We start from the raw sequence: 25,384 nt of genomic DNA, 5'->3' as shown, positions 1-25,384 counted from the left end.
CCATCTTTACTCAGGGAACAGGCCTGCAGAGAGGCCTACTCCAGCACCATCTTTAGTATGGGCGCGCTCCGTCCCCAGCGCTGAGGTGAAGCCCCTCAGGAGCCATATTTGCTGAGGTCAACCCCAAATAAATCCCAAATCAGCACCTTCACCAACCCCACACTCAACCTCAGCCCCCCCCCAAAGCCGCGTTCACCCCACGGCAGCGCTTCACCCCGCTCAGGGCCCGCTCCTCCCCGCGGGTCAGCTGACTGTCTCCGCTCACTTCCATCATGGCCGCCCTGCTGCCGGCCGGCCCGGGGGGGAGAGGAGGCGAACGGGAGGCGTTGATCCTTCTCCTGTTGTGCTTCGCAGCCGTGGATGGAGCGGAGAGCTCGGAACCGCCGCCCAAGTGCGAGGAGCTGCGGCTGGGGCAATATCCTGAGAGCGGGCGCGTTGTTATGGCGATGGGTCGGGGCCGCCCGGTGTGAGTGGGGGGGGGAACGGGAGAGGGGTCAGAGCAAAACCCCTGAGGGAAAGGTGGGAGGGGATTGTGTGTGTGCTACGCTTTTATATGGGGCTGGTGTGTGTGGCCACGATGTTTGTTTATCAACGCAAAAATCCTATTGGATGAGCGACCACCGTCCTCCCCACCTTCTTATTGTTATTGTCAGGACACTCGGCCCTTTGCCTCAGTTTGAAGCATCTCTGTATTGAGTTAAGGCAGGAAATGAGGCTGGGGTGCTGCCCCAATGCAGAGGCTGTGACAGATAAATGTTGTGGTTCCCTCAGGTCGTGCTGACTGCAGTGCTAATTAACGCGCAGCTTATGCAATGTAGCAGTGTATTAAATTGGATTAGCAGATTTGCAGCATGGTGATGTGCCGTTCCTATCAGGGGGATGGGGAGGAAGGGAAGCTGACATCAAGGTAGGTCTTAAATCCTCAGAGGTGAAAGAGTGGGGAATAAATGAGTGTTAAGCCTCTTGGAGTGTTTGATATGAAAAATGTTTTCCTCAACTGCCTGAACATATATGTGTGATGAGCCTAAAATAGACAATAGCACACAGGAACCAATGAATTGCACAAATCACACGGCATATGGTAAGGATTCCTAACACGTATTGATGGTAATTGTGTTTTCCAAGGAAGTACTCGATTCTTACATTCGCGAACCTGCTAGATGAGCTTCTGAAACATGGGATCAGGAACATCACTAGCATGAAAGCCTACACATTTGCCTACATTGGATGCTTTACTGAAAGAAATACACTGTTTCTGATCAGGGCCTTTGTAAGAGAGGATTCTGCTAAATTTCTTCAAAGTATGTTATATTCTCCAGGCTCTGTTCTCCACTCCTGCCATTAGAACAGACCATCCCTGTCATAGTCTGTTTTGCACACACTTATTAGAAGAACTGACAGAACAGCTTCACAATCTTCAAAATTTCTTTTAAGGAAAGATGGTGCCCTCCGTCATCAAGATTTTTCTGGTGCCGTAAGGCTCTGTTTTGAAAGCAGTTACATTTATTTTGATGTTCCTTGGCGTACAACAGAAACATGCTGAAATTGGTCCCTTGGTTTATTTCGTATGTGTTCCTGATGATAAACAGCCAGTCAGAGAGCTGAATGTTCTGCAGTTTGATCAGATTGGTAGTTGTGTCCAACCAATTACCATATTACTGCTTTTAATACACCATATGTTTTCTTCAGAGTGGGGAATGTTGCAAAATCAATTAACATGTTCTTTTCTATATCCGTATAGAATTTTTACAGATACATCAGGCTTGGTTGTCTCCATAGTATCTCAGTCACTTCCTCTTACAGTATTATGTGTGTAATAAAAAGTTATTCATATAGCTCATCCTTGAAGCACTATTAGTCTAAAAACATTTCTGGGTTTCATCATCCAAACCAACAGGGGTTTAATTCAAAGCATCCAAACCGAACTTAATTTTTTGGGATGCAATGAGTAGATATTAAAAAATAATTTAAAAAAAATCAAAATCCTTGTCTTCTTGTCTTTATTGGGAAATCCGGAAAGAAATGTTGAACCTGGCTAGTAGTTCTATTGCAAAGATGATAGAAAATGGGTGAAGGACTGGATTTTTTTTCTTTTAAAACAACTCACTAAAACACTGAAGAGCGTCAAATATTCCAATAATACATTGCAGACTTTTAGCAGATGTCATTTTCTGCTGTGCCTTCCACTTTGGCTCTTTTATAAGTCGAGCCTTGGCTTAGAATAATGGAATGATTTGGGTTGAAAGAGACCTCAGGAAGTCACACACTCCCACCTCCAGCTCAAAGCAGGATTGGCAATGAATTCAGAGAGGGCTGCTCAGGCCTTCGTCTACTCAGATCTTGAAAACTTCTAAGGATAGTGATTACACCAACTCTCTGGGCAGCTTGTTCCAATATTTGACTGTTCTCATGATTCTTTTTCTCTATTAGATCTCCTATTGTCTCCTAATGAAGCAAAAATGGAAATGGCAACAGAATTGGCAGCGATTAGGTCTCTGTATTTTGTTTTGTGTTGTGCAAAAAGACAAGTTGGTCATAGGTCTTGCTTTTAAAACTTCTTTTACATAACATGCCTGTGTGTGCTCAGTCTCAAAGCTGTTGTACAGTGTAACGTTGTGTCTTGCCAGAAAAATTCCACAGTGCCCAGTCAGTTACTGTTTCATCTCAAATATGGTTTTTTTTTTTGCCCTCAGTTCAATGCCTGCCAGCACCAAATATTACTTGCAGAGATTACCTTGGCATAGAGAAAGTCTTTACTGGACAGGAAGTTGGATTTTACAAGCCTATTGCATGTCGTAATGTGTAAGTATGCCATCATTTTTTGTAGTATTTTGTCTGTTTTACATTGAAATTTTTCAAAAATGGTACGATGCCTCAACAGAGGGAAGAACAGAGAATACTGTACATGTGTTGCCCAGTACTTCATCTCCAAATAAACATTATAAGTAATAAAAGGATCCAGCGTGTGTGTTTATAAGTATATCTGTCTTTGTTTTGGACGCTTTTTGTTTGTTTATTTATGCTTGTGTCTTTGATTTGCCTTTCTACTTACTCTGGCAAAGAACTGCTACAGATTCTAAGGCTACATTTCACATATGCTTAAAATCAGCACAGCTGCTGAAAGGAGCTATCTGGGGACTCCTCTCCATCCCTTTCCCTGAGGTACTCCACTGTATACTCAATCAGGGAAGTGATCTATGTGTGAACTAGTGTGGATCAGTTCCCCATTCTGAGTCACAGTACAGTCACTTCAAGTGCTTGTGCCAGCAAGCAACTGGGATGAGGGTAACTCAAGGTAAGGAAGAGTGGATGAAGGAGGGCCAGGATGTGCTACAGTGCTCAGCAGCCAGTTCATGCTGATTTAAAGTGTGCCTGTAGCTGCAGCTTAGGTTGTACACCTGAATACTGGGGAGCTTCGATCTTTATTCAGATCCCTGAAAATTTCTTTTAGAGGAATTGCTCTCTAACTTTGGATAACCTTTGTGTTTAATCAAGTCTTGCATGTAATTTAAGAGCCTGCTTCTGAAACTTGAAAATGGTGGACAACAGAAAGTTCTGGACACCAATAAATGTTCCAACTGGCCAGTGTTAATGATCACTGAACACCTGTCAGCACCATTTGTTTCTCTTTTTTGTTAGATTCACACAGGAATCTTTTGCAATGTTTGCTGTGTATTCACAGGGTTAGGGTTAGAGCTGACCCTGGTATGGCTCTAGTAGGCAGATAGCTCTGATGTGGTACTGCTCAGTAACTTGTCTAACTCAGGAGAACAGCTCTGCCTCTTAGTTTCATAAATATTTTCTCTGTGTATAGTCTTCTCAACAGTCAGAGCTCAGCAAATTGTGGAAAACATGTTATTAAATCTAATCAAATTTAAATGCCAGCAAAATAGACTTTGGTCATGTTTCTGTCCAGAAGCAATTGTGTTTCAGTCCCATCTGCAATGGGGACTGAGAATAAGATGAACTACACTCGTTTAATAAAATTGATTTTTTTTTTTAAGGCAATCTATGTAGGCAGGAAAAATGTTCTGATGTCTGTCACTTTACACTGACTATTATTTGTAATAAAATAATCAGTGGTCCACCTACGAAAACAACTTGCTGTGGCTTTTCCAATCTATGATTGTATGACAGAGGACCCTTCGCGGGTTTGCTGGAGCCTCTAAGAAATTCAGATGTAAATGTGGGAAGAGTTAAATAGGCATGCCCTTGGTAAGGCTGCCAAACCAGGTAAAAATGGCAGCAAGACTAATATGACCATCCTTTGCATGTATGTTCGTTTAAAAAGTGTAATTATTTTTCATTATATCAGCCTTTTTATAAAGTATTTTTTACCTGAGTCTTAGAAACATTATTTTAAGCTGGATTCTCCAGCTTGATATTACAACAACACGCTTGCACTTTCTGCTGCTTTTTGGAGATTTTCCAACATCTTATCTGAGATGTGATGAAAACTAGCTGTCTTCTGGCACAAATAGCCACACATCATTTAACCAGAAAATTGGTTTGAGAAGGCATCTTCCTACAGCAGGATTGTCCTGGTGTGGGGGCAGCAGGTTAATTTCTGGCCCTGGCTTTTGGAAGGGGCAGATGAGCATGCTGTCCTTAGCCAAAACCCTAATTTAGCAGCAGTTCTGGGACCCTGTTCTTTTAGAGCAAGACCACGAGCCTATTTCAAGAGGGTGTGTTAAAATTCAGTTGTTCCTTGTCTTTGTTCATGGGAAAGCTTGTAATTACTAATTGCGATGGCACAGCAAAGAGCTGGGAATTGTGATTGATTTGATTTGGTTTTAATTTCATATTTTGGAGGTAGATTTTTGCCAAATTCTAAAACTCCCCAAACTGGCACTCTGTCATATATTGCACTTAATATGTTGAAGCCTTGATTACTCAAAATATATATCATTCAAGTATTATCATTCCAAGCAAGAAGCCCTTAAAACGCTAGGCTGTGCAAGTCCTGCAGTTCAGTGTGGGCAGGCCTTCCAGCAGTGCTAGGAGGTGCTGAAAGAGCACAGAAAACAGTCACATGTAGCAGCATCATGCATAGTATCAACTGGTATGAAGAGCAGGAAGAGAAGTTTTTACATAGAAACTGGGAGAAACATACAAAGAAAGACTGAATAGGCCAATGAGTAAGAAAAATTGGAAAAACAAATGAAAAGGAATTGCATTTTTACCCAATTGTGGAACTTACTTTAGATTATATTTTCTTACTTGCTGGATTAGTCTTCAGCACATCTGAAAGAATGAATAAGGAAGGATATACAAGGGTGGATGCGCCCTTGTTGGCAGCATTTACATGCTTCCCCTTCCTGGTAGATTTCTTCTGCCCTTCAGTTTTGTTGCTGAGGTGCATATTGTTCTCCTCTTAAAAGCATCTCAATGCAGTGTTGATGCTAAGTTTGCTTCATTACTGTTTCTGATCAGAAACATCTAAAACTGTGTTCCCACCTTTTACACAAGAGTTCTATGTACTGGTGTCCTGGGGTGACTTCTTGATACATCTCAGTTGATAAACATTTTCCAAGGTTACCTCAACTTTTAAATAAAACAATTAGTGTTCTTTGCAGTGGAAACAAGACAGTTCTAAAGATGGTCACTTAGGTTACATTAGGTTCCAGAAATGCCCAGTATGTCCTGTGTTGCTAATAAGCACTAAATAACAAATATTGAGGTAAGAGTCATCGTTTAATCACTTAATGCTGCCATTAAGTTTTAAAGTCAGTAAATCTAGATAATAAGCAAAAATGTAGATCTTTATTTGGCATTGAAAGTGCTCAATAAAGGTACTTGGACCGTTCTCAGCTACTGCCTTTTGTGAAACTCTTATGTTTTATTCAACTGTCAACCAAGAGTTTAATTTGGGCTTATTAAGTAATTGCTGGCACATATTAATGCACATATCAGAACAGTAAATTGTTGAATTTTTTTAAAGTCCTAATTACATTTGGGTTTCTGTTCTTTTCAGAGGGTAGCTTTTCGCCAATGCAGCAAAGGATGGCTTTAGTACTGGGAGCAGTACATTTCTAGCTTGCCTATTAACATGAAGTTCACATCAGCAGTGACTGAAAATTGCGAATGGTTCGGTGGCCACATCACTCCAGCTGTTGGCAAGAACGGTGCCAATTAGTATAGATCTCAGGAAGCCTGTTGTATCTGTGTGTTGGGTGTGACTGGCCATGGGATGCATAACTTGAAGGTGTCTGTCTGCCACTGACATCCTGGTACAGTTCACAGTTCTTTTCATTTGTGCCATTTACTGTCCTTAGTGTGTAGTACGCGGATAGCTACATGTCTTATCCTTTTTGCTGAATCCTTCCTGTGGCTCCTTCAGCCAGTGGCCATGGTTCATTTCTCCTTCAGATCTCATTGCAATTACTGTCTCTGCTGACATCTCACCTGTCTACCCTGTTCCTCTCTATTTGGCTGGATGTGAGGCTAATGCCTACAGACAGTGTGCGTACACCTCTTAACTTTCTGGTGTTGTCTCAATAGGGCTGACCTATTAGAAAATGCTTTGTAAAACTGGGAATGTATCAGCAACTGAATTATGTCTTTCTTGACAAGAAATGATGATTTAGTTCCAGAATAAGAATTGTAAGAATCAGTATTCTGCAAGAGTATTCTAGAGCTGGGAAAGCCGAGGTTGCTTTATGGAAGATGTCTGTGAAGTCTGAAAGCTTAACATCAATTCTGTCTCTGTTAATTTAAGATCAATAACAAATCTGACTTGATTTTTTTTTTTTTTAAACTGAAGCATCAAATGAGTCACTACTTTAATTTTCAAAAATAGGGGTGAATATATTTTGCAGACTACATTGCTTGTTTCTTTTGGCAGTAATGGATACTCTTACAAAGTGGCAGTGGCTCTGTCCTTATTTCTTGGATGGCTGGGAGCAGATAGATTTTATCTAGGCTATCCTGCCTTAGGTAAGTTTATTTCTTATTTTTACTTTGAGGTAAAGCTTATTGTAATGACTGAGTTGTTTGTGTGAATACATATCTTGAATAAAAAGTGCTGACTGTTATAGTTTTGTTATTTACATCTAGAATCTTTACTTTGTTTTCAAATAAGATAAAATCCTGGGTCATTATACCTCCGCTCTGTTGGAGTCAGTGATGACAAATGGATATGTAGCTGTCCAGTAGATAAAACCTTCACAAGCAAACATGATTGTTGCCATTTGTTCTGCTTTACATTGGTATTTAACTCTGCATTCTCTGTAAGCCAGTGGAACAGGAGTGGTTTTGACTGATGTGCCAGCTACTTAAATGGTGCTTTGTTTTAACAGGTAAATAGGGGACAAACTTTATGACAAACCTGGTGTTTGGGGATGTAGAATTTATTTTGGCAAGTGCTATCACTGAGGTGGTTCATGGTATTAATAATAATTCTGCAGAAGCTGGAACTTTTAATAGGAACTACCACTTCTTACTGCTTAAGGACCTGATTCCCAGGGAGACGCTGCTAGTGGCTTTTAAATAACATGGAGACCTAAGCATGTTAGAACTACCTTTGTTGACTTGGATTTTCTCTCTTTCTGAGCCAGAAAAAATTGAGTAAATTCAAGTCTAGATGGCACGGAGCAATGAATTGAAAAAAACTAAACGTTACTGCCCTTTCAGCTGGGAGTCTTGAGTTTCTGCCCATCAAATAGAAATCCTTGTTTTGTTTTGTTTTTTAATTTGTTCTGGTTAATCTCGCGTTCACATCCGTGTCATTTTTCCTTGAGATTCCATCATTAGCTCTGATTTTGTCCATCTGTTTCATAAGAAGATATTTTGGGAGTTGCTCAGGTGCACATTTTTGTCATATCATTGGATATGGAATAATAATTTGCAGTATATATTTTGCAATATATTGCAGTGCAATAAATAGAAATATTCTGTTCCTTTATGGGAATTCTGCATGGCTCATGCTTGCTTACCCCACAGGAATACTCTGTAGCCAGTGCCCAAAGTTAAAAGACTTAGAGGTAAACACCTCTTAAGTCAAAAATTTGTCTTTTAAAAGCCAAAGAAGAAAAAATGGAGAGTAGAAAAATGGAATTAATAAATTGGATTCCTTCGTGGTGGTAAATTATTCTTTTGGGTCATCTGTACCTTGGCAAAAGTGATAAAGAAAGGGATTAACATTTAAAGATTACGTGCAACTGATGTTTCCTAAGGCTAGTTGTTTCAGGTGGCTCTTTCCCTTCTGTTTTGTTATGTAATGTTTGCACTGATACCCAGGCAAACCATGTCTGACCACAGCAAATCTCACCTGACAGCTTCTGGGAATGAGTTGTTCTCGACATTGATGCACTGAGTTTTTTGCACGTTTAAGTGGCACAACTTCAGCTGCAATATGCATGTGGGCTTTTCTTTTAATCAGCTGAATGACTGTCCTGCTATTCATCCTCTTGGTCATTAGACGTATTTTCTCTGTTCTCTCTGCCTGCACTGTCATTCCACGCAATGATGATAAACTGTCTCGCTAGAGTTTATAAATCAGCTCATTTCATCTTGTCAGCGATGGGAGCTGTCTCCAGACAGAGATGCTCTTCCCACAGTGTGCAAGCTGCTACTCCCCCACTCTCCTCCATGTGTAGCCACAGAAACAGGGCACGGGGAAGAGGAGCTGGTGTGCTGGGCAGATTGCTGCTTCTGAGAGAGAGGGGAGCGCAGAGGAGGAGGCAGAGGTCAGGAGACTTTCAGGCGTCAGACTGGGGAAAACTGGTGTGTTTTCTCACTGCCAGGCATTAGCAGCACAGCACAACTTGTTGCTGGGCAAGAAGTGCCACAAGGTGCTACCCCGGGTGCTGTTATCAGCTTGCTTCTTCCTTGTCTCAGAAGCATACTGGTCCCTGGAAGTACAGTAAGAATATGCCTTTAGAGTTTCCACTGAGCAGTATGGCCTATAACTAACATAAGTGCAGCAGATATGCATTCCTATTCATACTGTCTGTTCCTGGGTAAAGAGACAAATGTCTTCTTATTCTCCAAATAACCTAGATGCTTGCTTAGCTCAGCAACTATCACCTTGTAATATATGTAGTACTACTTGTTGATTGGACAAGAAACTACTGATAGTAAAAAAAGTAAAAAAAATAATTAAGTCAATCTTGTTCTGAACACACTTTCCAAAAGCAGTCTGCCTCTCAATGAAACATTTATTTGCTAGTTGCTATTCCCATATATTTTCTACGAATCTTTCATTTATTTGTATAAAAAAACCCCACCCTTTTTGGAACGCTGATTAAAAAGAAGCATTTCTGTATATGTACACATAGATACTCAAAATAAATTCATATTCCAGCAAAACTACAAAAGCGATACTGAAACAGTTCTCTAAAGTGGCTCATTCTGTAAGTCACATCATTATGTGCTCCAACTCACGATAGAAAGTCGCCCTCTATTCATAAGTAAATTCTGTAGCCCCAGTTGGGATTTTCTTCTCTCTGTTTGCAAATAAATGAGATTTTCCAGTATCTTGATTATCAACTTTTGACTTATTTAAGAATATTTATCATTTTAAAAGAATGTTACTTTAAAATCTCTCAAGTGCATTCAGGAGGCATATATAGGTGGTATTTCCCCCGATAATTAAAGATATTTGACTTCAGTTCTGTTTCTAAATATATGCATGTATATATATACTTATATATAGCGGAGAGTTGGGATGTGATTGTTATCAGCAACATACAGACTTCATAGACACCAGCTTAAAGCTGCTGTTAAATTTTCTTTTCTTTCTTTTAGGCTTGTTAAAGTTCTGCACTGTAGGATTTTGTGGAATTGGCAGCTTAATTGATTTCATACTTATTTCAATGCAGGTAAGTCATTGCTCTCAAAGCAAAAAACTATTCTGTATTTGCTAAATTTTTGATTACTAATTCCTTGTTGGCATTTTAACCTTAAGAACTGTCATATCTTGTAGCTCTGTTTACAGCTTGATATTGTAGAACACAGGTGCAAAAGAAATGTACTGTTGGTATTAAAATTAAATAGATGAACTGTCTTTAAATACTTGTAAGGAATAGCTCGGAATCTGTAGCACCATAAACTCTGTGTCAGAACCTCTGAGCTCTTTCTGTGACACCCTAGAGGTGTCCTGGTGTTCCCAGAGTCCTGAAGCTCTGTATTTACATGTGCTTTGTTACTGGTGGAGCCCATCACCTGGGATGTTAAGGCAGCATACACTTGAGAAGACACTGCCCATTTTTTCCTGCCTTTTCAAACCTAATTCCCGCATCACTAGAGAGCTGTTACTGTAGGATTCCCAATAGTTAAATCCCCAGCTGATATCTTGTGACATCATCTAATTGCTAAATTGTCTTATTTTACAGTGCATCCATTGAGCACAAATTATGCACCGCCTATTGTGAACTCAAAATACATTGAGGATATAGAAATGATTTATGTGGGCGAATAGAAAAGTATTTAACTTTTAAAGTACATGTATCCTCAGTTCCTTTCTTTACTGTCAGTGTGTTTTGCCTCGTGGCTTACAGACACACTGAGAGTATCTTTCAGCTCTCCTTATTCATCTCCCTGGTGACTCTCTATCAGTTTAGCATTTCCAGAACAAAAACACCATGATCTTCTCTCCATCTCTCTGTTTCTTACCTGTGCAGTACTGCAAATAATCTTGTCATCAGCCTAATTCTCTCCTACCTGCCTGCCTTTGTTCAAGAAAAGTGGTTTGGGATCCACTCATTTGTAAGCCTGATTTTGTGACTCAAATCCTCATCAGCTTAACCTAGCACCAATGCCCAGCTATGTAATTTTGTTGATTAGAAGCCCCAGGGAAACGTTCCTCCCGAGACAGCTCTCACTAAAATAGTTAAACTACGGCATAACTTCAAAATAAATCTAGTTTCTGTTTGGGTAATTAAGCATGACTAATTTTATGATGGGAAAATTAGCAATAATTGAGACATTAGCACAAAGCGTATATTTCACTTTATATTGAGAAGTCTCGGTTCTTTTTCTCTTGTAGATTGTTGGACCTTCTGATGGCTCTAGTTACATTATAGATTATTACGGAGCGAGGCTCACACGGCTCACTATTACCAACACAACGTTCAGGAAAATGCAGACCTACCCTTAACCCTGGCAGTAAGTGTCACATACGCAGAAGCGCGCCTTAGTTTTACAGATGGATGCAGTCGTCCACTGGAATAGCTGATGACTTATTAATGACACTTCGTCAGAACTGATTAGACACACGTTGAACAAAGATGATAAAATATGAAAATTCATCAAGTGAATGAGTTTACCACAAAGGAGCCAAAGGTTTCCTTGCTCTGTTTCTGCGAGCACGTAGCTTGTGGTGAGGTTGTGCCATCGTGAAATATGCAGACTTTTGCAATTTGCACCAATGTTATTCTGCATCTCAGTGTAAGTTAAGGGGTCATAGGGAGGGAAGGAGGCTGTTCTGAAGAGCAGCATTGGTCTTTAGCCCACTGAAACCAATGAGAGTTTTAGCACGGATGGGCCAGGAATGCACTTGGGTCTGTTTTCAGAGCTGCATGTATCACAGTTTGGAAATGAACCCAAACCCACAGAAATGACCTTTCTTTCTATCCTGTTAAGTAAAGTCCAAGTGTCCCAAAAACTTGCGCTGGCACAACATGTGAAATCCTTTTAACTGAAACAATTACTTCTGTAATGTTTGAAGATAAACTTGAGGCAAGCTGTACAGTTTGATCAGCGCTAATCAACAGTAGGGACGTGTCTACTTAAAAAACAGTACCCTGGGTGACAAAATAGAAGGGTGACCATTGGGGTGCTCTGAGGTTAGAATACAATGTAGCTGTTCTGCTTATTCTAATTTTTTTTTAAATTATTATTATTATTTCTTTTCTATTATTTTCCCACCCTCCCTTGCAACCACCCATAGTAAAATACACACTTCCTTTTTTTCTGGAAAGAAATGTATGCATCTGTTTTACAGATACAGAATGTCCAAAAGGTGAATTCTTTGTTTGAATAAATCCCTTAGAAGGTTCTTCCTTTTAATCAGTTGTGTTTCTGTGAAATAAATCCTGTGTCCTTCAAAGCATTTTGACCAAATTCTTTAGGATAGCCAAGATTTACGTGGATGTTTCTTCAAAGAAAAGTATATACACAGAGACAGAAAACGTGTCAACAGAATCTTGATACTATTTGACCAATTTTAAACATTCCCTTCACCTTTTTATGAAAACCAGCAGTAACTGAATGACAAATCCACACTATATAAAAAGCATAGATTTTCTTCAATACTCTGGGCTATTCTTTTGCTTTTCAGATGAAACTTTCAAAACGTTATTAGTGTCTGCAACCACTACTTTACAAAAATGAGATGCTGGAATTGATTTCTAAGTGCACAGTTGTTAGTCTCTTTTAAAATCACATTAAGACTTGGTGCACAGGAAGCTTTGTAAAATAAAAATCCTGTTTTGCTTTCCAAATCAGTGAAACCCAACACACATGACCTAATGGGAATCAACCACATGCAACACTTTGTACTTAACACTAATTCTTCCCTTCACATGAAAAGACATCATTTTGGAATACTTGGTAACATACTCTACTTGTGGGTTCAGAGAGAGAAAAATACTCCATTAGCTTCATTCACTTGCCTGATATTTGTTGCGTCTCCCTTTTGTCTTTCACCAAGTTCTCTTTATGCATGTCAGTTTTGGTTTCTGAAATGAGCACTTTCAAAACCAGACAGGAAGTGGATGGAAAATAAATGCTTGAATCAAATAAAATCCCATGGCTCATATCATCCTGTGACTTGTCTGCTTTTTGTTTTCTAACCCTGCAGCTGATAATACAGCTCTGAGAATAGCACAATACTATGTGCAATTCAATATGGAAAAAAGAAAAAAAAGAGATCTCGGGGAACTCGTCTCATAAGATTTCATTTTAAAATGGATCTCCATATGTACAAGTAGCAGAGGGCTTGACTTAGTGACTGCAGCAGTCCATCTTGTGCTTCATTATCTTTAAAAGAATGCCGGGTCCATTTTGTGTGAAGCAGATGAAAATATGATTAGTTAAGAGGTCTGTCAGATAGATTGTTACTCCCAGAAATAAAGTGGTCGGCAAAGAGAAAGATCGGTTATTCTGAGTTAATTTACAGTCTTTCTGTGGAAACAGAAGATTTATCCAGACACAATCCAGAAGATAAAAAAAACCCACTATAGGACTCTTTCATCCCAATCCTCTATTTGTGATGATGTCTCACAATAACTCCTGAGTTCTCAGGACTGCACTGTTTAGTCATAGCAGCAAGAAAGAAGGGCGACCAGTCAGAACAGCATTTTGAGCATTAACACAAGGTTTTTTTTCTACTCTTTAGATGGCATTCTACATCATCCTCTTCCCAAACAATATTCCACTTCCTCCATAGCCCCCTTCATTTTCTGCAGCCTCCTGTAGAAATTAATGTCACAGGTGACATAACCTTTGCAGCTTGCATAGGACATGACTGAAATTACATTACAATATCTGAACACGCTTGCTCAGTTGCACAGCTGAAGTTTGGAGAGGGTTAATTGAGTAAGTAGATAGTACTGCGGGGCCAGTAGAGAGTTAGTGAGGTCTTTGTTTTCATCTTGTAATTGTCAGATACGGCACGTTTACCATAAGGACTGTGAAAAGTGTGATGCAAGATGTAAAGCTGTCCCACTGTGTTAATAATAAATTGGCTACGGTAATATTTACCAAAACGTCTGTCCTATGATGATTTTCTGTGTTGCTGTCTGCTTTAGCATTCACCTGTCAATCAACTTGTCCATCTTAGTGTTTCTGTGGTTCTGATGGCTCCTACTGCACTGGAATAATCTTCTCTCTTGGTTGTAGCTTTTCCTCAAAAATAGCTGAAATGCAGCAAAAGCAATTAAACAACATACTGTGTTCAGCCTCCTGCCTTGTTTCCAGAAAAACGATACGTTTGACTTGCAGATGCTTAAGAGATCTTTCAAGAGTCCAAAAAGACAGAAGCTTTATTCTGTATCTTAGGCATTAAAAAGTGAAATAAAATAAAAATGAAGTGTTTAAAAAAGAATTCTAGGTGCCTCACATTTAAAAGCCTGTGCAAAGCCAGTGAGGGAAGATGCTGCAGAACCCAGCCAGGAATTAAATAATTAAATCAAGAGCTTCCCAAAGTAGCAGGGCAGGTCAGTCATTGCAAAGAGGACTCCAAGCTCTGCTTTAAGAGTTTACTGCGATATACTTAGCCATGATGTGGGAGGGCAGTAGCCATTAGGAGCATTGGCCTTCGGACACTCTGCTCTCATTCACATGGTGCAAGTGGCTGCACTTAGGTGTGCCCACATAATTTGTCAGTTGCTATGGATTGTGTTTGTTCTATGAGATCAACCTGCATACCTTTCACTTGCACAGAGAGCACGTTTTCTAAAGGCTATCTTAGAACAAGTTCTCTGACGAGTTACCCCTCCAGCCATTTAAATCCACGCTACAACAACTTCTTGTGACAGCATGTTGTTATCTCAACTGTTTCCCTCTCTACCACCACCCACCGCTCACTACATGAAGATATCACTTCTGCCTTCAGGACGTGATAGCACCTTAAATGTTAGGGTTTATTATGTTTCCAAAGATGGATTACCAGTGCGTCTGCCAGCAAAACTTCTCAGCTCCACAGGAAAGTCTTTGTGTTTGAAATGCTCCGTTAGAATTTTTTTGGAGAACATCTGTTGTCACCCCATCAAGAACTGTTTCCTTTGTTCCTCAGGAGTATATTCAGTTATATTTGCTTACACAGCGATGTCTATTCAGTCTGCTCGCATCTCTTCTCAGCGTTGTTTTTTTTTTATTATTTTATTTTTAGATTCATTAGGTGTTTAGTCCATTTCTGCATTGAGAGCCATCCTTGCTGCTCGCTTGGCAGTATTCAAACCAGTTTCCTCCATAAAACCACGCTGAACGCAGTAATGTTGGGTTGGGTGCTTAAGCACCCCACTGGGGAGATGCTGAGGGCACGGTGTCATGGGCAGCCATGTGCTTCCACTGCCTTACAGGACTGTCACCAATTGTGTGATTGCCTGGGACCTCACAGATACATGAGATAAAGTCTTTCAAACAGAGGGCAGTCTCATCTCCAACTGCTTCGTCATTTTTGTCATTACAGAAGGTCACTATTTAGCTTCTTTAAAAAGAATACATTTTAATTCATCTAAATAATGGTTTTTTTTAACCAGCTACTACTTTCTGGGCATGTACTTTCTCAACTTCAGAGTCAACCAAGAGGTGAAATACGAGCCTTACTCAGGTACTTCACTGGGCTGAAGTTTGATCAAGACTTTTCTAGCTTTCTTCCTCTCAGCTCATCTGTGTTACTCAGAGAACCTTTCTAATCCCTGTGATGTGTACGAGAAAATGTCCTATGCACTGAGGGTGTAAATGGCTGATAATATTTGATACAGGAGTACAACATCCTATGTATAGCAACTTTCTTTTCTCACCTCAGAGCTTCTTTTCTTTGTCCACACGTCAGCTGCTCCTTGATCTGTTGGCTGGTTTGGGACATCCTTCCACAAGTTCTCAAGAAGCTCCACGAGGAGTTGGACCCTTCATCAAAAACACAGAAATAGCACGGCATCAGGTTAGGGAATCTTTTGTATGTATGAAGCAAAGGCACACTGGGGAGGAATCAATGTCTGTACGAAGGTGTTGTAGGCTTAGTTTTGGCAGAAAGCATGTCTGAAATTTAAAATCGTGTTGTCTCCTTGCCTTCTGCTTCCTGAAGGTGGAGCCAAACCCCCTATCAGGTCTCCAAATCTCCTGAAGATTTTCTTTGCCGTACAGCAAAGACAGCACTCCTGTATTTTTCCTTGCACAACCGAGAAACTGGAAAGAGGATGTTAGGATTGCAGCTGGACAAGAAGCTTTTTGCTCTCTCTAGACCTAAGGCTGTAGCAAAGGAAAAGAGAGGAAATACAAAAATCAAGGGGCGTTCTCAGTTCTGTTTGCAGTGTGGGGATGAACATCCAGTTCCAGAAACTTCCACGAAATTGAACTGTTTTAAAAGCACAACTTCCCTCAACATGTGCGCCTTGCTTTCCCCAGGATTTCTGATTCTTTGTGGTTCGTTATATCTCCACCACACTCGTGCTCTGATAATTCTCCATTACACATTTCAATGGCTGCTTTCAAGACTGCAGTGCTCTGTGAGAAGCGCGCTCCTCGGGCTCTGCAGATGTATATGACACAGCAGAATTCCAGGCCGTATAAAAATTATCAAGATCAGTTTCCATTACTGTAATTACTATATAAATCCTATCTTTAAGAGGCTTAGAACAGGCCTATTTAACCTTGATTTGAGCTGAGACCCAGACTGAGTTTGATAAGTTGAACACTGAATTCTTCCCCCCCTCCCTCCCCTTTTTTTTTGTCCTTTCTCTGCAGCATCATAACTTAGTTGAGAGTGGCAGGGGGAGGGAGAAGGCTTCCAATGCATCCTCCTGCTCTCTGTCTGAGGCAGGCTGCTTGTAGTGGTGCAGTATAACTGTCCCCAGCCAATAGCACAGCTGAATGAAATGTTACCTCTGAAAAGTACCTTGGAACCCGTGGCTGCTTTTCTTACACAGCTGTACGGCAGAGCAGGAGTGCAGGATGTCTTGGAGGCAGACAATCCACAGAGTGCAGTCAGAAGCTCCTGGGTAAAGCGTGTGATCCTACCCTCTTCAGAGGCCTCCTGCAATAATTCCCATCTTTTATGCCATTTGCACCAGCTCAGCTAAAACTGAGGTTCTGCCTGCCCTGCTGTTTCCCTTTTGGGTGGCCGAGATGCCCTGGGGTGGTGGGAGAGCAGCTCTGCCTCCAGCTGCCGTTCAGGCCAAATTACACAGAGCTAGGAAGTCAGCAGATACCATCTGCAGGGGCTGTGGTTACCCTGCCCTATCACTTAGTCTTGCCAGGCCGTTAGGTGAGGCCAGAGAGCAGCTTTGATATGGATGGCCATAACTCGCTCAGCATAAAGCCTAGCACAAGGTTCCTCATTGTGAACCTGTTCTGCGGTGGGTGTTTTGCCCCCAGTCAGGAGAGTAGTAGGAATTAAATTATTAATGTATTCTGTTTCCTTTACGCAGAATTTTTCTTCAAAGTTCCTCGGATTTACTGCGGGGAAAAAACATAGCAGGAAGATGTAAGAGGAGATCACTGACTGCAAAGAACGGAGCGTTCACCTTGAGCCCGAAGAGACTGCCCGACATATGGATTGTGTTGGCAGAGGCAGGAGCCTGGGGAATGCAGAGGTGGGGGGTAATTTTTAGGGCTTTCGTTCCATGGTCCCATTGATTATAACCCTATTAAGAGGATGATGCATGCGACTTTTAAGTTATTTTGTTAACTAAGTGTAAGCAATGGATGTGTCATGCTAACAAACATAATTGCTGGTGTGTCTAATACAGTATGAAAGTACAGTATAGTGAATTTAAAAGGTTGTGGTAATCTAAGAATGTTAAAAGGGAAATGTGTGCCTGGGGGGCGTGGGGGTTGGGGAGAAAAACGACTTACTTGACATTCACTGTCTTCCTCCCAGCTCCTTCACTAAAGTAGGAACAGAATCGGAACAAAAAAATGTTTGTTTTACAGCTGTACCAAGTTACGGCGTGGACTCGTGCTCCCCCCTCCTCTCCCACTTGCATCAAGTACATCCTGTACTTTTGGCAACATGTTGACTGGATATTTAAAAGCTGTGAACTGTTCTGAAAGTTTCACATACTGGGTTATGGGCCATGTGTGTTTGATCAAAATTCAATTACTGCACTGTACCATGCTTGGAAACCTATCATCCCAAGTTATGAAGTATGACGAAATAGGCTAATCTAATTGGTTCAGTATGGGAGCAGTATCAACCAAGCTTGTTATGATAAATAGCTTCCTGTGTTAAAGGTTCTCTAGAGCTTAAGTATCTTGGCTCACCTCCCTCTACAAAATAAGAATAGTGTTCCCTGGGAACAGTTACATCACTGTCCCTCTTCTACATTCACAATTAAAGGTTTGTGGACTTTTTTCCCCCCTCATCTTGCTGTTCTTTGAATAGATAAACTGTGGCCATTTACTCCATTCCCCACTTCTGTCTCCTGCTCCTTCCCTCAGGTTCGGTCACTCTGTGCTTGCTGCGAGTCTGCATGTTCTGTTGCAGGAGTAGCAAGCTTGGCCAGGATGCCACATCCCTCCTTGGGGCTGGGGCTCCTGTGCTGGGGTGTCAGTACATGCGACGTGCATATTCATATGCAGGCTTGGAATTTTGATGTCAAATTAGAGGTAGAAACACTTAAATCTTCCCAAGCATCTAATAAAAGTTACTGAACTTCATGCCTATGGGCGTGCTGTTATCTTCTTGAAACTGGAATTTCAGTTCATCAGTAACTAACACAAATCCGGTCTGCAAGTGCTGGATTATGGCTAGGGAAGGACTATGTCCTAAGCCTGGATTTGTAGGCACTAAATTTGTCACTAAGACAATGAGCTGTCTCCCACGAGATGATAGCAGCTTCGTGATTTTATCTGGCCCATCCTTGGCCAGCAGTACTTAGCTGGGATTTTGATGTCACAGGAACAGACAGCATCGAGGGAGAAAACATGGAAGAGTGGCTCCTAATGCTCTGGCTGTCCAATTTTTCCCTTCCTGAGCCACACCCCTGCACGTGTCTTCTAATTCAGAAATCCCCTTCAGGCAAAGTAATTGTGCAATGGCCATTTTACAAAGGCGGAATATGGGCCCGGTCCTGCAAGTGCCTCTAACTTCGTAGAAATTTCTCCCAAGAATAAAGTTATCCACATACCTAAGAGCTGATAGAATGAACCCTTATGTAAGTGAGTCTTCATATTAGCCCCAAGACTGCCTAATACCTGGATTAAGCCTGTATGGTGATTAATGCCTGTTTACTATATCTGTTATCCCACTGCATTTTGCTCTTCAGCCTTGATTAAGCCCTTTGCTTTACCATTTAAAACGTCCTGCTTAACCTTCTGCTTACAAACGCACATAGTGCTGAGCTCTGCATTTTTAACCAGCACAAGTTCTACCATAAATAATAGCATTTAATTTTAAAGTGCAGCAGCCACAGTCACCACTTGATCAAATGACAAAGAACAGCAACAGCAAACCAGAGAGCGTGGAATTTTTCACAACAAATATCTGCATTCACGCAAGAGAAAAAAAAAAAAGCACCTTCCTGCTTCTGATTAGCACTTTCTGTGCAGTCCTTTACTGTGTATGTTTATAGAAAAAATATTATCAAGGATCTAAACACTGAGTCTCTGTGATTTCCCCAAACATCTTTTGAAGGAGATAAACTAGATTAATCTCTCTTTACAAAGTTCCCACATGCAAGCTCACAGACACAGTAGCTTTACCTTCAAAAATAGAATGTGACTGTAGGCACTTATGCTAATCTCTTTTTTGGCAAATCAGCTTTTTTGTATTGAATCTTGCTTGATTGAATAGCACTGGAGCTGCCAGAGTAAATGCTATTATCAATGTACAGTAATTAAGGAAATAGTCCTTGTCACTCCAACAGTGTCCAGGCAGTGCCTTCTGTAATAAATGATAAAGAAATCTCCTCAAGGTGCAGATAGAGGAGCAAGGGTGCTCTTGACGTGCAGCAGAGCCACGTGACGTTGAGTTGCAGGTAACGGGGAAACCGTAAATGCCCGTGGAGCTCATGTTAAATGTATGTTTGGCACTAAGCATCGAAGTAGCTGCTCGGCACTGAAACACGTAATTGTTTAATTTGTCGTGTAATTTCCTGACTCAGGGCAGTTGAGCATCTCTCAGTCCCCACCCTTAAAATATGTGTGAGAGGGAGCGGGGGGAGACCCTTCCGTCAGTCAGAACTTCAAAGATCCTCTCCCCCTTCGGGCAGCAGCCTGCACAAATGATAAACCTTGCTGTAAGATCAGCAGAGCTGGGCCCTGCCAAATCCATTTGGGGAGAGAAGCTCAGTGAAAAGAACTTGTCATTCCTTCCCCGCCCTTCCGTTTCACTTGAAACTTTGCAGCCCAGAAGTGCTGTGGTGGATCACAGCTCCAACAGGAGAGATTCCCCAAGGAGAGAGGGGAAAATAATAACCCAAACCTCTGGACATCTTGTGTTATCGCATGTACCAAGACATGCAAAATGCAGCAAAGTAGGGCAAATCTCAAGCAGGTAGCCCCAATCTGCAGTGCTGGAGCTCTCAGCTGGAGTCCTACACTGAGATCATTGCAGTAAATGCCGTGGCCTGAGACATGCTGAGCTCTGCAGTTGGTAGGAAAGATCTCTGTCTGCTGAAGGTACACGCAGAAGATATGTTGCTTAATGGGCAATAAATAACAAGGGGAGGTATTTAATCAAGTGTGCTGGGAAATACTGCTCTTGCAAAACGATGTGCATGTCCGAGATACAGCGAATGCTCCCAGGGTCAGAAGGGAAGGGTGAAGAGCTGCGCAGTGGGGCTGCTGAGCTTCATCCCTGTGCTTGCAGGACTCGTGCAGGATTCCAGCCACAATGTCCCCTGTCCCAGCAGCCTTTCTTACCTAAACTCTCTATAAGAATTTGCATATTTCATAAATCTGTCAGTTTTGCCTGGGAGTCTGCTATGGGGATTTTAGCATTCCCCACAACGCTCCATTTTAATGCGGTGACATTCTGAAGGCTGGGCGTCGTAACCTCTCCATTACATCTCTGACACAATGAAGTGTCTCCTAAATAAAATAATTCAGCAGGATCGATCCACTGAACTTCAGGGTGCACCTTTTCAATTATTTTATTTAAAGATGGAAGCGTTTTGTGCATATTGAGCACAGGCTTCATGGGAAAGGGAGAGAATGCTGAAAACGGACCCGTGATTTCAGCACGACCGCGAACTTCAGGCCGCTGTTTCCAGGCTTCTTCTCTGTTGTATGTAAAACATTAACATTCTACACATTGTTCCAAAGGATTTGTTTTATAAATGCCCCCAGCTCGACCTTCAGAACTGTCTGTTTGAATCTGAGCAGAAGCGCGCTGGTCAGAACTCAAAAAAATTATAGCACAGGCAGCGGGTTTTTTAATTGAGGCATGCCAAATACCAAAGGCAGATGCTTTTTCATTCTGTAGCTCCTGGATACGCATTCTACTTTTTGGTTTCAAGGACAAAGGAAACACTTATCCAATTAGATGAGGCATGAGATTGTGACATACGGGCTCTTTCCTTAAATAAAAAAAAAATGTTGGAAAAAGATATTTGACCCTAAGTCAATAAGTGCTATTAAAATAATGAATACTCCATAAATCCAACCGTACATGCAGCTCGTATTAAGCGCTGTTCTGTTTTTGTTGCTAAGAGAGCTGTGAGACTGCCTGGGATAAAGCCCCGCACAAGTTTCTTGTCCAAATCGCATTTTAAAGGCCTTACTTTTAAAATAGGATATACAAAAGTGTAAGCCAATTAAATTGCCAGGCAGACTTTTGCCATCTTCTCACGTTTGACATCTCTATCAAGGCAGCTGGATGATACCAAACGCGGTGCTGTTGTCAGAGCTGCTGAATTTCCCCCGCGCACTCAGAATGATTCTCTTGCTCTTCTTAAAGCATTCATAGAAGCCAAATTTTTTAATAGCAGTGTGGTTTGCCCAGTGTAGCACTGCTTCTGGGTGGCATCAAGAGGGAATGGTCAATGGTTTGGATGGATCCCACCTGAAGTATGCAAGGAGCATCCCATGCCTTTGCGGTAAGGGAGACGCATTCAGGTCTGTGCCATTCAGCCCCTTTTCACCAAGATGAGCAACAGCTGTGCTCCAAAATAATTACAGCTCTCCTGAGGTTGTGCCATCCCTGGAGGTGCCCAAGGTCACGGATGGGGCCCTGGGCAGCCTGAGCTGGTGGGTGGCTGCCCTGCCCATGACAGAGGTTGAAACCAGGTGGGCTTTAATGCCACTTCCAACCCAACCATGCTGTGATTCTCTGATTCTGGTTTGAGCTTCAGTGTTTGTTGTATTCTTCAGTTATTGAACTGCTGACCAATAATTGCAGTGATGCTCTGATCCTCCAGAAGAGTGAGGAGCCATCTCTATTCTGTTTGTGGCTCATGAAGTTTGCTTTGCTGACATGAATAAAATTCATGCCATCAAAGGTGCTCGATGGACTTGAGTCTCAGGTGCTGGGAATTAACATTGCCCACTGAAATTACTGACATTGGTTCACAAACTGAAAGCAAAGTATGTAATCAAACTGGGTTTGGGCAGAGTGATACTGAAACAAGTGGGAGTGACTGTAAAAATCACTGTTGTTCCCCTGGCCAAGTCCAGATGCCATTTTGATTTCTCTCCACTTTAATTGCTGTATCTGGCCCATTGCTGCGTTCCTCCTGCCATGAGCTCCTGAGGAACTATTAGCTGTATGTGCTGTCTAACAGAGCTCCTCACCATGATATTCTGGTGCAATTCAACATGCTCAGGCCCCATTCAGCCCCACTGAGGAGCAGCAAAATCCACCTGGCCCTCTGCCTTTCTCCAGTCTCCTCACCCAGACAAAAGTCACCACAATCATCTCCACCTGAGCAGCCATTGCAAGCAATGCCACCTCCCCTATGAGCCAACCCCTCCTGCAATCACCTCCCCATTGCTTTTGAGGGAGCTTTCACAGAGCTCCCTATTTCTGCATCTCATACACCCATAAAAACCAACCAGAATACAGCAAGGTGAGGAAGAAAGTCCATGAATTTTCAGCACATTGGTATTTCCATCACAATTTACATTACTTTCATGGCTGTACCCCTAGATCATCAGGAGCAATAAATACCCTGCACAAAGCTCAGATTGCGACGGATGGGAGAGGAAGCAGCGCCCTGAAAGGTGTCACATTCTAGAAACCTGACCCAGGAAGCACGATCCACAATTAACAAGATGGGTAAAGGAGTTGTTGGGTCTTAGCAAAGCCCTCTGATTATCATAAAGCAGAAACAGGTGCCAAGCAGTTCTAAAGCATCCCATGTATCATCAATGATTTTGCTGTTGATATTAAGAATTCAAAGGGGTGCTATTAGCATTCTGGGCAGTGAGGGAGCAGATCTATAGCATGCCTCTCAATAAATACAACGCTGCAGTAAACTTCTTTAGCACTTTGCAATTCACATCTGATCTCTGCTGACCTTTTTTTTCTCCTAATTAAACCTTTAGGTTGCAAATGAGCCATTTCCTACTTAAAAGCAGAATATGGCAAAGGAGGAAATCTTACCCACAACTTACAAGAGTGGCTGTTGACTTCACCTCTGTCACAATTTTTTCTAACTGATCCCAACTTGAACATAATTGGGCCAACAACTTTTTCCTAGGTGAACACACCTGAAACAGCACTTGGAGTGAGAAAGGATGGGGATTATCTGGGATGAGTGTGCAGCAAAGCACTGAGCTGCAGCCCACGGGAGATCAGATGTACTTTGGGCTGCCCCATGTCCAGCATCTGCACATCCTGCTGAGTCCCTGCCCCTTTCCTATGCACTCACTACCACATCACCAACAGAGATATTGAACAGAATCTCAGTACTCACCCTTGAGAAGCAACACGCATCACCAGCCTTCCCTTGTCCTGGTGCTGTTGGCTGCAACCTTCAGAGAAAGCCTCCATTAAGGCAGCCAGCTCTGCTATAAAGCCTTTCCCCACCCACCTGTGGCAATCAGGAGCCCATAGGATACAGCTGATGGCTCCAGCAGATCTCCAGCTGGTGCTCCTCAGGGCTGTGCTGTGGTGTAGTGGGTTTTTTTTCCTCCCACAAGGTACTTGGAGGCTTTTTCCATGCAAGCCCCATGCCTGCTGGCAGCCCTGCAAGCTGCAGCTGAATATCTCCAGCAAAGAGCAAAACACTGTTGTGCTGTTAGGAACCTGAGCAAGGAGTTGTGCCCGTCCGTCATTTCATCACCCCACACCTCTTCCCTTGGTAACACCAAGGAGCACTGGGCAATTTGCAGAGCTGCTCTTCCCACACACCTGTGTTGTTCAGCCAGAGCAGCAGACAGACAGACAGACAGACAGCCTGAGTCCCACATGTCTGATCCATTTACAAATAAAACATCCCCAAAATGCAATGGTAAGGCTGCAAAGGAGGGCACCTGCACAGTGACGTGAGATCTCTACCAGGTAAGCATCCCAGATAGGGAAATGCTGGCAAAAGAGACCAAAAGAGCCTGGGGTGGCTCAGGTGGTGGTGAGGGAGCGGGGGGCTCGTGGCAAGATGTGCGTGTAGGAGCTTGGTGCTGTTAATCGTGTTCTGTTCATAAGAGGTGAATCCCCTCACGGAGAAACCTTTCAGCTCCCTTGGGCTGCAGCGAGGGCTCCCTGTGGATGGGATGGGACAGAAGCCCCCCAGCCACAAACCTGAGGTCACCGTGACCCCATCGGGTCCCCATGTGAGCCCCGGTGCCCCCCGCCCAGCCCCGGACACCGCGCCGCAGAGCGGCACAGCCCGGTTCATCGGCTCAGGAGGGCAAAAGCGATTAACGGGAAATCAATGGGAATAAAACGCTCCCTCCTGCCGCAGTACACAATTCACCGCCGCCGACAGCCGTCCCCGCACTGCAGGGAAACGCGCCGCAGCGCCGGGCAGCGACTGGGGCCGGGGATGCTGCAACTCTGCAGGCAAACCAAGGGCGAGACGCTGCCGCGGCCATCCCCGATCTCATAAAGCCATAAAAGTTTTGCAGAGGCTCCGCCGCCCCTCAGCCACGTGAGCGACGTGGGGAGAGGAATATTCTCCTCCTTCCATTAGCTCCTTTCAAACGGGATGGAAAGAAAGAAGGGGGGAGTTATGGGGGGGGAAATTCCCCAGCAATATCCAGCGAAAGGACAAAATAATGAGAAAGCCATGAATCATGTTGCTTTTCTGGACTTCCATACAAAAGGCCTTGTTCTCCCGGAGAGCCGCCGGCAGCGCGTTTGTGGCACTAAATAAAAAGTATCCTTGGGGGGAAAAGAATCTGCTGCAAAGTAATTTAATTCTGGCCGGCTTGCTGGATCGAGCCCCTGTTTGCTAGAAAAGTGGGTGAAATGTGCAGCTTAATGGAGTATCAGGCTGTGTGATGGTGGGTGTGGGGGTCCTGCAGTGTAGGATGCGGTGCGGGAGCTGCTGGGGGCTGATACCATATAAAACCCATAACAAATTAAGAAATGGATATGTTATTAAATGAGTAGCCAAGATGAGTTCAGACACAGCTTTGGGACAGTCAGCTCTGGGACAGGCTGAAGGACCAGGCCCATGATGAGTGCTTTATGGCCAAGACCTGGTTCCATGTCTCCCAACATGGCTGACGTTCACACAGTGCTGGTTGCTGGTGCTGCCCGGTTGCTCCAGCACATTCTCTGTTTGCAGATCACAGAACCACAGGGGCTGGGAAGGACTTTTGCACTCCCCCAGTC

General features: G+C 42.7%; 1 protein-coding gene and 1 long non-coding RNA gene across 3 annotated transcripts; one reads left to right on the top strand and one right to left on the bottom strand.

Annotated features, from left to right (window-relative positions):
• Nucleotides 1-34: 34 nt before the first annotated feature.
• On the top strand, nucleotides 35-18,324 carry TM2D1 (TM2 domain containing 1). Of its 2 annotated transcripts, XM_015870730.2 has the most exons (7): nucleotides 35-415; nucleotides 1,008-1,081; nucleotides 2,694-2,802; nucleotides 6,845-6,936; nucleotides 9,748-9,821; nucleotides 10,988-11,106; nucleotides 17,094-18,324. In XM_015870730.2, the coding sequence occupies exons 1-6, from the start codon at nucleotides 273-275 to the stop codon at nucleotides 11,096-11,098; spliced, it is 603 nt and encodes a 200-aa protein (XP_015726216.1). In that variant the 5' UTR covers nucleotides 35-272; the 3' UTR covers nucleotides 11,099-11,106; nucleotides 17,094-18,324. The 2 variants fall into 2 exon arrangements, with proteins under 2 accessions (XP_015726216.1, XP_015726215.1); XM_015870729.2 differs by lacking the exon at nucleotides 17,094-18,324 and having other exon boundaries at nucleotides 38-415; nucleotides 10,988-12,760.
• LOC116653785 lies at nucleotides 12,321-23,666 on the bottom strand. Its single transcript, XR_004308233.1, has 2 exons — nucleotides 23,523-23,666; nucleotides 12,321-15,573 (listed from the first exon to the last, which is right to left on the bottom strand). It is a non-coding gene; the product is annotated as an uncharacterized LOC116653785 (long non-coding RNA).
• Nucleotides 23,667-25,384: the final 1,718 nt, after the last annotated feature.

The sequence above is a fragment of the Coturnix japonica genome, chromosome 8 (genome assembly GCF_001577835.2).
Source record: "Coturnix japonica isolate 7356 chromosome 8, Coturnix japonica 2.1, whole genome shotgun sequence".
Lineage (NCBI taxonomy): Eukaryota > Metazoa > Chordata > Aves > Galliformes > Phasianidae > Coturnix > Coturnix japonica.
The sequence above is the reverse complement of the archived record's forward strand: the minus strand, read 5'-3'. Positions and strand labels throughout refer to the sequence as shown.

Coding starts and splice junctions, on each gene's coding strand:
- TM2D1 (XM_015870730.2), top strand. CDS start 273: ATGGCCGCCCTGCTGCCGGCCGGCCCGGGGGGGAGAGGAGGCGAACGG. Junction 416..1,007: donor GAGGAGCTGCGGCTGGGGCA/ATATCCTGAGAG, acceptor AACTGCCTGAAC/ATATATGTGTGATGAGCCTA. Junction 2,803..6,844: donor CCTATTGCATGTCGTAATGT/GTAAGTATGCCA, acceptor TTCTTTTGGCAG/TAATGGATACTCTTACAAAG.